Here is a 15,564-nt window from a genome sequence, read left to right as displayed (position 1 = left end):
GGAAGAAGATATGGGGAAGAAGACGACCCCATCTCCAAACGACCTCGTTCTACTTAAGTTTAAGTGGAACAACATCGTTTTGATCAGGGTATATTAAAAAAAATAGTTTTATTTTATCGGTCGGTTCAGCGGTCCGGTCCAACTTCAAACCGAGAATGAACCACTGAACGTCGGCTCCTGATGCGGTCGGTCGGTTCCTGTTGGTGGCAGTTGGTTGCATCGGTTTCTGTTCACCCCTATTTCCATCTATAGAAGGAAACACAACTTTCCTTGGAACCATGTGAGACATGACATGATCAAGAGAAGTAAAAAACTAAAAAACTTATCAAGGTAGGGGTGGCCGGTGGGGCCTCGCGGCCTAATGCTCCAATCCCATTAGGGGATGAGCTGGTAATCATTACCCACTCGCACCCTGCTTGCACCAGTGCGGGTGCAACGAATTGCTAACAAATATATTAACATGCAGGAAAGGGTCAATTCACCCGACTTTTTATCTGCTTGCCCATTTAATATATATATGTTTTTTGGAAAGTAAAAATTCTAATATTTCTCTCTCCTCTCTCTCTCTCTCCTCGCATGCACGCTCACAACCACCTCTCTTCTTCTCTCTTGTTCCTCTCTTTCCTCCCATGCCAGCACCTCTCCTTCCTCTCACTCCAACGCCAACGCCATCCCTCCCATTTTCTTCTCCTCTTATACTCTTCTTTTTCTCTTCTTAGTCATTTTCTTCTCTGGAATTATCTCCATACCCACACCTAAGCCGTGGTCGTGGATCACGTGTTGTCATTGCGTTACGTCCAATAGCCAGTTCTAGCCGTGGCCCTTTATGCAGACCCATACGCTACGGTGCAACTGTGATTATTTATTTGCCCAGATCGACTTACCACAATGCGGCCATGGTTCTCAACGCAAATTTGTAAATAATTTTCATCCTTTTTAACACATAAAAAAGGCTTGATCAACTACTACCAAGTAAATAGCTTATATAGATTGCTTAAAACTCAATATAGATACAACACTTTTGGACATTTTTATCGATCGTCAATGAAATACAAATTTTATATTGTTGGAGATTAGGGTTGATCCACATGATCAAAACTCGAACATTTATAAATATGAAAGATTTCATAAGATGTAACACACCTGATTGGTAGTGTTTGGTTAAATATAAAATAAGAGAGAAAATGTAAAAAAAATAGTCAGATTCGAGGTTGACCTAGCCTCCAATAGAAGAGAAGTTGAGAGCAAAATAGAAACAATTGTATTCAGATTCTTGATGCTTACAATTACGTCCTAAACCACTTCAAATACTGCCCTATACTAACTTGTGGGCCCTAGGCCAACTTAACAAGACTCTAAAAATAAAGACAACTCAATCAAGGCTAACAACATTAATTGGGCCATGGCCCGACTCACGACCATCTTGAAAATAAAAGAAATGGCCATAGGCCAATACAACGAATAGGAACAACCAAAGCCCACAATAACTTCACTCCACCACTGTTCATGTACGGGAGTGTGACAAACCCTCCCTCTTCAAAGCACCTTGTCCTCAAGGTGTTGTTGAGTTGACCACAACATATTCATTGTTGCCCTTTTTATTCCTCTAATCCTGCCAAGCTGACAAACTCTTGAAAGTTGCTCTGATTTGCCTCCTGTTCCCTGTTCAGGTGCTTTATGAAATTATGATCAGTTATTCTATTGTTCAGTGTGTACCAAATTACTTCCAGATTTCTCCATGCGATAAGCCACTCAACAGCAAGTGAAAAAACAGGAATTATGATAGATTTGTAGCACGATATTCCAGTGATGAAGGCTTGGCATTCCACCACTACAGCAAGTTCCCTTATATCTGGGTCACTGTGATGAAGTTCTTGTATATCCAGATCAGGACCCCCACATTTCTTCATATCATGCACATTATTCATTGGCTCAATGTGTCGTATACGCTCCACATGTCTGACTGACTGACTGACTGAGCTCAGTTTTGAAGCCAACTAACCCAGCCAGTACCAATCCTGCAACATTGGGCTGGCTGGTGGCAGAATTGATAAAAAACTGAGTAGCAAGCACCATAGAATTAGTGCCTTCATGCTGGTCCAAGGACTCATTTGTCGTACCTTCATTTGTTGAACTTACTAATAGCAAAGATGAAGTTGGTTCCTTCTCATATAAATCGGTCCAAGAAAATGTTGTTTCCTTCCTGCTACTTCGTGGATTATATCCATCAACACACCCCATCTTATGAGGAAAAGAGTTGGAGGCAACCTCTTCATCCAGAAAAGGTATCTTCAATAGCGACGCAATTATATCTATCTTTGTTAATCGCTTACTCAACATTATCAAAAAGTCATATATCAACTCACTTGAGCAAACTCCAAATATGTACAAAGATGATAGAAGAAGAGAGAGATTTCGCAAAGAAAGAGTGTCTTCTTTGTGGTTTTCATCTACAACAGGTGGAGTACGAGGACATGGTGCCCTTGTCACAAGTTGAAGGCCAGGTGTGCTGCTCCTTGACAAGGAATCACCAAAACCATAAGTATTTGTATTAGAAGCTGATGCACCATCATTTTGTGACCCTTGAATCCATTATTTATGCCCACCAGCATGTAAAGCATCCATAGATGCCAATTCATAGTGCCAATGAGCAAAATGGAACTCTGAAGTTCCAACACCAACAACCTGAAATTGCTTAGTTCGAGGGTGTGTAGCCCATGAGGCCATGACAGAAATTATGGCAGCACTAATTACACAATCAGTTTCCACCAACATAGAAATATTTATAGAAATCAAAAGCCACCACATAGTGACTCCAGTATATGTCAGTTTCGTTATTAGGACATTCCAAGAGAGCAAATCTCTTATCGACATTGCTTCAAACAGTTGAGGGACAAGAAGTTTCTTACCCGTATACATGGAAGTTGTAGCTGCTTTCTCGACATGTACCCTGCTCCCTTGGAGTTTCTTCAGCCCGCCCCCACGATAGAGAATTTCTGCCTGTGTTATGGTTTGAGGGAAACCATCAAGAATGAAGCCATTTTTTTCCTTCGATTCACCAGCTTCAGGATGCTTGGACAACAGATTTGTTACAATTTCGTCTCCCAGATTTTTAGCTCTCTCCCTACGATCAGGGATCCCCCTTTCAAATGCTTGAGGTAGACGTCGGGGTATAGCCTCATCAAGTTCAGATGGACGATTAGTAGCAGCAAGAACCCTAACTCGAGCATTCTGGTTCTGTGTGTATCCATCCCGAATAGGGGAAATTACTCCATGGAAAGGCTTGGTTGATCCATAGGCTCGGATCGAGAGAGGAAATTCTAGAGATAAAGAATCGAGAAGGAGAGGGATCTACTGGTTGGAATATGGTACAGCTATTATTTTGTGGTGAGGGTGAGGAATCGAAAAACCGAAAATCGATTCCACCGAGATCAAACTCCCATCGGATGGCTAGGTGTTTCCCTTTTACGGTCAGTGAGTGTTTTTTGCTAGGAACGACCGACAGAAATGAGGGAAAGGGAAAATAAATTTGTAAAGGAAAGGAAGGAAACGATAGCTGGAGAGAGAGTTCTGAGAATGAAAAAATCAATTTCTGATGATTAACATGATTTTTGGAAATATGAGAAAGAGGACTATGAGCGGGATTGACTGCCTCGTTTTTTTCTACAGCAACTGCATCTTCCTCTTGTGTGTCACAGATTTGATCTTCGAATTGGTTGCTTTCTTGAATGTTGCCAGCAAAATCGTTAAGGGACTGTTGAAATACTTGGTGCATTTTGTTGTGACTCTCTCGCAAATCCTTCAGATGTTGAACAACATCAAAGCATTGAAGATTGTTTTCCATCAACTCTTTAATATTTAGTAAGGATGAGATGATGTTTTCCATTCTCATAGACTGATAGAGCCAATGCCAAGAAAAGTTGGCTCTGGATACTACTTGTAACAAACCTGATTGGTAGTGTTTGGTTAATTAGAAAATAAGAGAGAAAATGTAAAGAAAATGGTCAGATTCGAGGTTGACCTAGCCTCCAATAGAAGAGAAGTTGAGAGCAAAATAGAAACAATTGTATTCAGATTCTCGATGCTTACAATTATGTCCTAAACCACTTCAAATACTCCCTTCTACTAACTTGCGGGCCCTAGGCCAACTTAACAAGACTCTAAAAACAAAGACAACTCAATCAAGGCTAACATTAAATGGGCCATGGCCCGACTCATGACCATCTTGAAAATAAAAGAAATGGCCATAGGCCAATACAACCAACAGGAACAACCAATGCCCACAATAACTTCACTCCACCACTGTTCATGTACGGGAGTGTGACATAAGAGCAAAAAGTTTGATGTATACGTGTTAGGCTATTAATCAAGATGGCGAAGCATCCAAGGGGGCAGGAGTACTGTATTGGCTCGATGTCGAGATGGACTTGCCTCATCTTCTCTTTGGCTGCCTCTAATTGCTTGGTAGGACCAACTGCATTGAATATATTCGACATAAATTAGTAATGCACTTGAGCAGCTACTGATAAAAACTTTTTACTTGCTTGAATATAAATGTGACAAGCATTTACAAATTAAGAACCTGCTGGTTGTTAAAATCGATTAAAGTTTTTTTTTTTTCCTTTAATTTCAATAATGCTGGGATATGTGAATTAGCTGAAGAGTGGGTATATATACTTTGGGCATCATGATCGCCACAAAGCTCTCTTTCGCTAGACATAACAAAGTAGGATCAAGAGGGCAGAGAGAGAGAGAGACTAACGTCCCAATATTGTCCAAGGGCAGCAACGGTTGTGGAAGGATAGAGGATGTGTGAAGTGATTGATTCTGCTGATCCCATTGTGCCTGTTCGGCAAGTAATTCCTTTTCTTTCTCCTTCACCTGAAGTTGGCCCAAAACGCATCATGTCAATTCTCACATTTCTTTACATATAAATTGAAGGTAATGGAGCTAATTTCTTCAAATGGAACGAGTTTCGCATTGTTTAAATGAAAAAACTACCTTCTTGGCAAGCACGTTGTTTTGCTCCTTCAATGCCTTATCCTGCCATGGAAAGCTGTTAGAGGCCCATCCGTTAAACAACATTTTTTTTTTCTTCTTTTTCTTTTTTTTTTTTTTTTTTTTTTATATATGTATATATATATTAGGGAACCTCTCCAAGGCAAGGCCCTTTAGACCTACCTTTACAAAGTAAACATCGGTCCCATGCACTGCATCCTCAGAAATTTTCCTACACGAAATTGGTTAAATCGCTGGCTTTTCATCAGGAGTGTGACCCCGAATGATTGTTTACACCCATGAGGTGTTGAACCTTGGATTTTGAAGGGAGTGATACCCCAAGACCAAGGCTTTCACCACTTGGACCAACCCCTTGGAGTTAAACAACATAAAATGTCATTGTTGCTCTTTAGCGTAATTTTTATATGAGAAATTCCATTCTTTATTAAACAACATCAGCAAGCTAGGCATCACTTAACAGCCATTAGGTCTTTGGATAAACCATGCGTGTTTATGATATGCTGGTTAGAATAGAATCTAAAATTAGCATTTTCCATAAATGGCATTAAGATTTGAAATTAGTACTACTGTCAATGATAGATGGATTCTCCACTTATACATATTATATATGGGAGAGGTAGAGGCTTACGTACCTTTTTCTGAAGCGCCGAAATGGATTCGTGCATAACTTGATTCTGCAAGTGAGAATGATTTCTTGTTTTATTACCAAATAATTAATGGATCAAACTGCATCCGGTACCAGTCTGTAGTATATATACTAATGCTCTGATTTTACCTTTCTCGACCTTATGTGTTTGAGAGCAGAATCAAGCTGTTGCTCCAAATTTTGAAGCTCTTTAAGACTCAAGGAGTCGAGATCTTCTCCCATTAAATGCCTGTAGATATCAAGAAGAAATTAATCATTGTTTCTTGCATTATTGTAATATCATATCGACTATTATATGTATGTAAGCATATGCTACATGAGTAATTTTTACTTTTGATTTCTTTGTAAAATCTCCATCCTAGCCTTGAGCTTCGCATGCTCCAGAGTCCAGCTTCCCTATAAAAGACTAATTAATGGCATCAATAAACAAAAATGCTAATTTTCGTCAACTTTAATAAGTCAATGCCAAATTGACGGCGCAATTTAATTTGTCTTCTATTAATAAGATCGAAAGGTGATAAGTAGATCTTATTTAATGGATTAATGGAGGCATACATTTTGTTCGAGATCATGTGCAATAAGTTGCCTCTCTGCATATGAATATCTCTCATACCTTTCAAGAATCCTTTCCATGCTGCTTACAAAGAAAACATAAAAATAAATTAGTACTAGCTTCGCACGTACGTACGTACACTGAATCTGAATCGAACCTTTGAGCGCGCATAGAGAATTAACTTGAACTTTAAATTTGTAATATCCCTGTAATGTATGTTGTAAACGGATTGGAAATTTGTAATTCTAGGTTGATAAATGATGGATAAATGCATGCAGGTGATCTGTTTGTGAAAAGGTTTTCGAAACTGGAATGGAAAACGTAATGGATATAGGGTTCTTCGAGGGCCCCTTAACCTCCCAAAAGCTTGATTCAATATTCTTCAGGATAAAATGTCAGATAGTGTTTTCTTGTGCAAGGACTGATTCTAATACCCACACAGGAGCAACTAACCAAAAGCAATAACATATGGACACTTGTCCTGACTCTAATAGAATAAAGCTGGAAATGAAATACAACATTCTAGAACACTTAAAAAGGAATACAAATAAGAAATTCAAATATGAACTAAAGGCAAATGGTGAGTTTTAATAACCCACAAAGCGGTGTGCCTTGGACATAATGAAACGGTGCGTGCAGTGTGGATGAAACGGTGAGCTTCAATCTGGTCTGCTGCTGTGCGCTTTGGTAACAGGTATCTGTCTTCACTCGACTTTCATATGAACTCAACTCCTCTTAACTTCACTTCGCTTCACTTCCTCTCTTGTCTCTCAACTGTCTTCGAAGCCATGTACCCTAACTTGTAGGCCCCTGCTGACCTGTAGTTAGCTGCTATATAATCTTATTCAACTCGGGAGAGGTTGCATAGGTAGCTTTAACTTCATCTATCCACATAGGAGTGGGAAATGTAAGCATACCTAGAAATCCCCCCATAATCAGATCTGGTTCATGCCTTCGAGAGAGAGCATCAACCACTTTGTTTTCTCTCCCTTGCTTATACTGAATTGTAAAATCATAGCCCACTAATTTTGTGATCCATTTTTGTTGTTTCACCATGCCCACCTTTTGTTCCAAGAGATACTTAAGTGACTGCTGATCAGTTTTTACAATGAAGGTCTGACCCAATAAATAGGGTCTCCACTTGTGAACTGCAGTGACTAGAGCTAAGAGTTCTTTTTCATAGGTAGAGAGGGTCAAAGCTTTCCCCTTCAATGCCTTGTTTAAATAGGCAATAGGCTGGCCCTCTTACATTAAAACGGCCCCCACCCCACATCCACTTGCATCGCACTCAATAATAAATTTTTGGGAAAAGTTAGGCAACCGTACTACGGGTGGAGTTGAGACTGCTGCCTTACATTTCAGAAATGCCACATTAGCCTTATCATCCCAATGAAAGGAGTTCTTTCGCAAAAGAGCGGTGAGTGGGGCTGCAATAAGGCCATAACTCCGTATAAATTTCTGATAATACCCCGTCAAGCCTAGGAAGCCTCTCAAAGCTTTAGTATTTGCTAGAGTTGGCCATTTCACCATTGCTTGTACCTTCTTTGGGTCAGCTTTAACACCCTCACCAGAAACTATGTGACCCAAATACTCCACCTCGACTACTCCAAATTGACACTTGGATAATTTAGCGAATAAGCAATGGGTAGATAAGGTTTGTAGGACCACTTTAAGATGCCCAATGTGCTCATCCATGGTGTGGTTGTACACCATGATATCATCAACAAATACTAAGACAAATCTCCTTAAATACGGCCTAAAAATTGTGTTCATAAGCCCCTGAAAAGTGGAGGCCGCATTGGTAAGCCCAAAGGGCATTACCAAGAACTCATAATGCCCCTCATGTGTTCGGAAGGCTGTTTTAGGGATATCCTCGGGTACAATCCTGATTTGATGATAGCCGGATTGAAGATCCAGCTTTAAGAACACTGCTGCCCCATGTAGTTCATCTAGGAGTTCATCAATCACCGGAATGGGAAACTTATCCTTAACTGTTTCCTGGTTTAGTGCTCGATACTCGACACATAAACGCCAACTCTCATCAGCTTTGCAGACCAATAAAACAGGTGAAGAAAAGGGACTAGAGCTTGGTCTAATGACCCCTTGCTTAAGTAATTCAACCACTATTTTCTCTATTTCTGACTTCTGGTAGAAAGGGTATCGATAAGGCCATGTAGAAATGGGACTAGTACCCTCCTTGAGGACAATACGATGGTCATGAGACCTCATGGGTGGCAACCCTATAGGTTCATAAAAAACCTGGGCAAAATCTGATAACACTTGTTTGATTCCCGGATGATTCACCTCATTGTTCAACAATATAGGTGTGGCTTGGAACTGTAGAATTAAACCCTTCCCCTTGTAACACGAGTTTAGAAACATTTTGTGACAATTAGAGAATGAAGTTTGTTGTAGTTGAAGGCCTTTAAACATAATTGTTTTACCCTCCCATTGAAACTGCATTTGTAGGGCAGAAAAATTCCAATTTATGGAACCAAGGGAGTCGAGCCACTGAATTCCAAAGACTCCATCACACCCGGCTAAGGGTAATACAAAATAAGAGAGTTTAAAAAAAGCCCCCTGAATTCGAGTAGCTACTTCATCACAAGATCCCAAGGTTTCTACCACTTCACCATTAGCCACTTGCACTTTTAACTTTAGCTCACTATTAACTAGCAGGTTAGATTTTGTAACAATAGATGGGTCCAGGAAGTTGTGAGTACTTCTTGTATCCACTAAAATGAGCATAGATGCAGTACCAATATGGCCATGTAATCTCATAGTTTTAGGGCAACGAGTACCTGTTAATGCATCCAGTGTAATTGTTGGGCCATCGAGTGTAGTTAGTTGTAACATACTAGTCTTGGATTTAGGGTATATCAGTAAATTTCCTAGTAAAAGTTTTTTTTTCTATTATTATTATTATGATTATAGTTTTATCAGAATTTATATTAACTTTATATTTTTATACAATTACTTTTATGATGTTATTTAAAATTTGCTAGAGTTTGTTTTTAATAATGATTTTCTATATTACATCAGATTTACGTTCACTAGGTTTGGTTTGAAATTTAAAGTTTATTTTCTCTATCTCCACCGAACCTTATCTTTGGTTTTAGTCTCTTAGTTAAACACTTTAAACCTCCAACCCGTAGGTTTCATCCCACTTTCTGTCGATTTGAAATCCTAACCTTATTTTCAGCCTTATCCCTAGCTTAGTAAATTTAAATTCTAGTGGAAACCAACTCTGTTAGTGAGTAACGATTTCCACTCCGCATGTCTACACTCTCAGTCACATGCACATCTCTACTCCTCTAAGATTTTCTTTTATTTCTCTATCTTCTACACTTATAAATATCACTTACCTCGTACGAGAGGAGTAACTCGTGAGCCACTCCAAATCATCTGCTTCTGAAATACCCAGAGTACCAAAACACTGCCGTTTAAGCCTTAGGTTTCTTCCCAACTACCGTCAACCACCATAGGACGTCGGAGCACCACCTGTGGAACCAGAAACTGCCGACTAGCTCAGCCCCAGCGCACCCACTCCCTTCCGGTAAGACATCGACCGCCGCTAGCCTTTGTTTTGGTTTTGATAGTTCTTGGTTAGCATAGTTTCTCTCTCTAAACTCTTTTTCTCTCTCCCTCACTCGGTGCCGCACCACCATAGGAACTCCCAGTCGCGTCGCCGGTCTCTCCCAACCACCCGAAGCCGCCGTCGCACTCAGCCCCCTCTCGGTGAGCTCTCGTTTCGCAGAACCTCTCTCTCTCTCGAACTCTCTATTTTCCTTGTGTTAAGCCATGCGTTTCGGGTCTTGTTGAACCCGTGGGTTCTTTTGATGGGCCTTGGGCCCTAGGCCTTGCACGAGTGTTGAGCTCATTTTTGTTGGGCTCATGTAATACAGTATTATTATGTTATGGGCCAAGTTTTATGTTTCTACAGAAATTATTCTAATTATTTAAATGAACTTGTATTTTAATTTGTATTTAATTTTATTTTATTAGCAGTTTATTAATTTAATTGTGCTTTACATTTTTTTAAAAGTCAGTTTTTCTTAAATAAATATAGTAGTCAAAGGTTATTTTATAAGGATGTTTGCAAATATTTTGTTAATATTCCTTTGTCTATTTAGTATAATTTAATAAACTTATTATGTTAAGAATTTAATAAAATTATGATGTTAAGAATATTTAATAGAATTTATTAGGTTTCTTATAAGATTTAATAATTATGTTAAGAACTGAAACTTAATCTAAAAATTTAAGTTTTATGAATTATTTTGAAATAGTTTGAGTATTCATCAAAATTATAAATAAGTATTTTAAGTAATTTAGATACCAGGATTTATTGAATTGTTTTACACTATCTTTTAGATTGTAGATTTAATTAAGGAAGATATTAATACGTGTTTCCAAACCAATTTAGTGATAGTTATTATTTTTGTATAGGTCTCAAGTTACGAAGTATTATTCAAGAAGACACGGAACGAGGTAAGTAATTTGATCATAAATTAGAATCATCACAGTTTAACTTATATATTAGTATTATTCAAGCCAGTTCATTGACAGCCATTATTTATGAATCACTCATGTCATATGCAAACATGTCATCCAGCATAGCATACGATCATGTCATTCCGCATCATGTTCAGATTTAGAAATTATAATTATGTATGTATCATGTCATGCATCTCATGTGTATAAAACACGTAAGCCATCTTAAGTTCAAGTGAAAGATAAGATAAGATCATTTAATAAGATGGCCATTCAGATGCATGGTACCAATGCAGTTCAGTTTCAGGGTGGATGTGCAAGCCACGAACTCAGTCGTGGTCCACCATAGTATGCCAGAACACTATCAGCGGCTCCCCTTGTGGCCGCGGGATGTGGGGCCGGTGCACAACCTCGCACACAGGGTTAAGTGTGTTGGCCAGTCAGATAAATCAGATCAGTCAGATTTATCAGTCAGATCAGTCAGTTAATTCAGTTAAACAGTCATGTATAGCACAAGCATCAGCATGAATAGTCAGGATTTTTTTTTAAACTCTCAGCATGAAAGTTTTTATGAAAACCTTATATTTAGTATGTTTACGATGTGATAGATTTCTTGCTGAGTCTTTGACTCATTTTTGTTTATTTTCATGTTTTAAACCACCCAGGTGATGATGATGAATACGAGCAGGCAGGCCAGGAGTAGAAGGAGCATTAATTTATTTTTGTTCAGACTTTCTAAAATAAAACATGTTTTTATGACATGAGTTTCGTTCAGTTTATTTTATTTAATGTTTATGGAAGACTTTTATTAGACTTTTTCTACAAAATAAATTGCTGATTTTATTTATGAAATTTGAGATCTCTTGCCGAATTTTATTTTTATGAAAAGTACGTGACACTCCTAGCCTACGGGAAGGGGTGTTACATTAGTGGTGCTGTTTCAGTCATATCCGTGGAGTCATAGAACACTTTTTCACCCTTGTCCTCATTGTTCTGGTTAGCAGCTTGTAGAAAGTAAATCTTTGGAGATTTACACACATGACCCAAATGCCATTTTTCTTCACAATGAAAACATAATCCACGCTTCCTTTTATCATCCATATGGCTCGGTAACACCCTCCTCATGGGGTTAGGTGACTTTGGGGGTTGAGTTATACTTGTGTTAGGGGCTGACCACTAATTTCCAGGTGTGTTCTAATACGTATTTCGGTCTCCCCATGGTTTAACATTTCTTCTTGTACTAACCCAAAATTCTTCTTGTATTTTTCCGAGGCTAAATGCTATGTTGAGGTTCGCTTGTTTGAGCAAACGAAGAGGAAGACGGATTTCATCTTTGAGGCCGCTAAGGAAGCAACTCAACTTATGGGTGTCGGAGAGCCCTTTAAGTCGGTTTGAGAGAGACTCAAACTGTGTATAAAGAGACTCAAACTGAGGCTTATACACAGGCACTGTCGAAGTTTGTTTCAGCCTGGTGAGAGACTCCATCAGATCGTCATATGTTGTCAGACCAAAGCGTAGTTGAAGTGCTTCAGTGAAGGTTTGCCAATCCGTAAACTGTCCTGTATCAATTGCATCTTGATACCACGTGAGAGCCTCCCCCTCCATGAGGTATGAAGCCATTAAAAGCTTTTGAGCAGTAGGTGTTTCATAAAATGTAAAGTAGTGGTTCATCTTGAAAACCCACCTTGCCGGGTCCTCTCCACGAAAATGAAGAAAATCTAACTTGACTCCCCTGGGCACTTGCCGACGTTGCTCCCCGTCAGTTTCTACATCATGGTGTGCCTCTTGTCTCTCTTGATGGTCACAATTGATGTGCTAGGCCTGATTTGCTAAAACTGTTCTTAGCATCTCAGAAATTTGGTGCATCTATTCGTTCATATTATGAATAGCTTGATCATGCTGAAGTAGCATATCTTGTTGTTGCTGCTTGGTGTAGATATTTTCAGCCATTAGGACGTTTGGCTCTAGATACCACTTGTAATATCCCTGAGATGTATATGTTGTAAACGGATTGGAAATTTGTAATTCTGGGTTGATAAATGATGGATAAATGCATGCAGATGATATGTTTGTGAAAAGGTTTCCAAAACTGGAATGGAAAATGTAATGGATATAGGGTTCTTCGAGGGCCCCTTAACCTCCGAAAAGCTGAATTCAATATTCTTCAGGATAAAATGTTAGATAGTGTTTTCTTGTGCAAGGACTGATTCTAATACCCACGCATGAGCAACTAACCAAAAGCAATAACATATGGACACCTGTCCTAACTCTAACAGAATAAAGCTGGATATGAAATGCAACGTTCTAGAACACTTAAAAAGGAATACAAATAAGAAACTCAAATACTGAACTAAAGGCAAACAATGAGTTTTAATAACCCAGGAAACGGTGCTCCTTGGACATAATGAAATGGTGCGTGCAGCATGGATGAAATAGTGAGCTTCAATCTGGTCTGTTGTTGTGCATTTTGGTAACAGGTATTTCTCTTCACTTGACTTTCATATGAACTCAACTCCTCTTAACTTCACTTCACTTCACTTCCTCCCTTGTCTCTCAACTGTCTTCGAAGTCGTGTACCCTAATCCTCCTGTATGTCATCTCCTTCTCCATGGCCTCATAACAAAATTCTACAATTGCGAGTATATTACCCTTCAAAAGAATAGAAATTATATGCCCTAATGAGATTAAGAAGAAAATTACCATGACGACGTGAACAAGAATGAATTCACTCGAACGGGCCTTATCAAGGATTCAGCTTGTGATATCCCATATGATAAGGATAACGGTAGGTGATCTATAAGATCTTACATTGCTTGGGAATGATCAGCAGTTCTTGCTCTTTCTAAGGTTCTAATGGAGCTCCAATGTATCATTGAATAGTCTTTATGGAATATAGGTTATGTGGTTTGAGTCTTCCATTAGGGTGTTACAAATGGCATCAGAGCAACCAGAAATGTGAGACTTGAGCCGTGCCACCTACAACGGACAGGCCCGATGAGGACGTCGGGAATTTAAGGGGGTAGATTGTAATATCTCATATGATAAGGATAATTGTAGGTGGTGTATGAGATCTCACATTGTTTAGGAATGAGAAGTTCTTACTCTTTATAATGTTCAAATGGGTATCCAATTGTATTATTGACTAGTCCTTTTAGAATATAAGTTATGTGATTCAAGTCTTCCATTAGGGCATTACAGTTATTGATTTTGATAGAATCAGCTTATAATTGAATAGTACTTATAAGTCAAGCATTGAGATACGCGGCATATCATGTTTTGTGGTGGACTCGGTTGCCGGGATCTCTTAAGTGATTAGAATTTTGATACTCAACTTTAAGTTTAACTAAATAAAAAAAAAATACATAAATAAAAGCATTGTGAGAATTAACTGATCCACTTATCACCATAAAATATAAAGTGTCGGGTCGACCTTTAAAATCAGGAAACCCGGAACAATAGGAGTACTGGATCAATAAGAAGATAATAGCGAATGAATTTATTTCAATACTTTTCCCAAGGAAGCTGGACTACACTAATGAAAACATAAAACCTAAAATGAAAGCTTTGGAAAAAGAGCTTTTCATCAGTTAAATTTTGAAGAGAGAAGAAAAGCATGAAAACTCGACAAACTTAACATAAATTCTTCCTCTTCAATTCTGCTGCTAAATTTTGTCTCTTTCTACACACTGATAACCTTTATTTATTAGTTCTACTATAAGGTTCTTTCTGTTACTTCAAGGTACTACTTAGCATCATTCGTTTATGATTTTGAACGATGATAACAGGCCTTTTCCATATTACAGGTAAGAAAACATGTGGAGCGAGAAGCACGTTAAAGTGGAGTATTGCGTTGAACTCAATCAAATCGGCCAGCGTTAGTTTCTTTGCTCTCTCTTAAATTGTGTCTCCGGCCTGGAAGAACACTATGTTGAATCACCAAAAAGTATATTCACCAATAACGACGAAACAATTTTACACAATACACTACAACTCTCAGCGCTTGTACCCACACCAAAACAGAAAGAAAGCACAGAAAATATAAAGAACATGGACCAGCTTACCCAATCTTGAACAATATTTCTGAAGCAACAAAAAGAGAAATTCCACTGGGTAATAAGGCCTCGAAGAAGACAGAAGAGATAGCAACATCAAACCAAAAAGAAAAACCGCAACTAAAGAAATATCTCTTACCAAGAATCAGTAGAATACTCAAAGACCTTCCCTTTGGTAGAGAAAACAATCAAAGCCACCTCAGCATCACAAAGCACAGAGATCTCGTGGGCTTTCTTCAGCAAGCCAGACCTTCTCTTTGAGAAAGTGACTTGCCTGTTGATCTTGTTCTCGATCCTCTTCAACTGAACCCTTCGCCTCCCCATAATTCACGATCTTTCTTCACAATTCAACCCAGTAATAAAGGCCGATAGATAGGTTTTTGTTTCGCTCTCTCTCTCTCTCTCTCTCCCTCTTTTTCTCTGGCCGGTATCTGATGTAGCCAAACCTCCTGGTCTGAAACCTGTCTGGGTTTATACAGTGTGTGTATGGAAGAAAATGGTTGCGTGACTGCGTGTGTATTTACAGAAAAGTTGAAAACCACTAGGACAAATAAAAGCTGGTTTTGATCGGTAGGATAGGCAGGATCCCAAAACCAGACCGGTTTCATCAAAAACGTTGTCGAGTTTTGATTGGGCTGAGGTACTGTTTGACTGTGGTTTACTAGGTTCGTCTCTCATTTTCAATCACGCTTTATCCTCGGTCTGTCTGGGCCTCCAAGCTGCCACGATTGGCATTTAGGGTCCAGCGCGTCGCTGGTCGTACCTGCTAGGTATGTGCTTTAGCGAATACGGGAGCGTAC

The 15,564-nt window shown here is 39.0% G+C and overlaps 1 protein-coding gene across 1 annotated transcript; it reads right to left on the bottom strand.

Annotated features, from left to right (window-relative positions):
- Positions 1-4,330: 4,330 nt before the first annotated feature.
- On the bottom strand, positions 4,331-15,281 carry LOC121237779 (truncated transcription factor CAULIFLOWER A-like). The gene is made up of 8 exons (XM_041134658.1): positions 14,904-15,281; positions 6,221-6,299; positions 5,997-6,061; positions 5,795-5,894; positions 5,652-5,693; positions 5,002-5,043; positions 4,763-4,881; positions 4,331-4,474 (listed from the first exon to the last, which is right to left on the bottom strand). Exons 1-8 carry the CDS (start codon positions 15,086-15,088, stop codon positions 4,363-4,365), a joined length of 744 nt encoding a protein of 247 aa, XP_040990592.1. The 5' UTR covers positions 15,089-15,281; the 3' UTR covers positions 4,331-4,362.
- Positions 15,282-15,564: the final 283 nt, after the last annotated feature.

This window comes from Juglans microcarpa x Juglans regia, chromosome 6S (assembly GCF_004785595.1).
Source record: "Juglans microcarpa x Juglans regia isolate MS1-56 chromosome 6S, Jm3101_v1.0, whole genome shotgun sequence".
Classification (NCBI taxonomy): domain Eukaryota; kingdom Viridiplantae; phylum Streptophyta; class Magnoliopsida; order Fagales; family Juglandaceae; genus Juglans; species Juglans microcarpa x Juglans regia.
The sequence above is the reverse complement of the archived record's forward strand: the minus strand, read 5'-3'. Positions and strand labels throughout refer to the sequence as shown.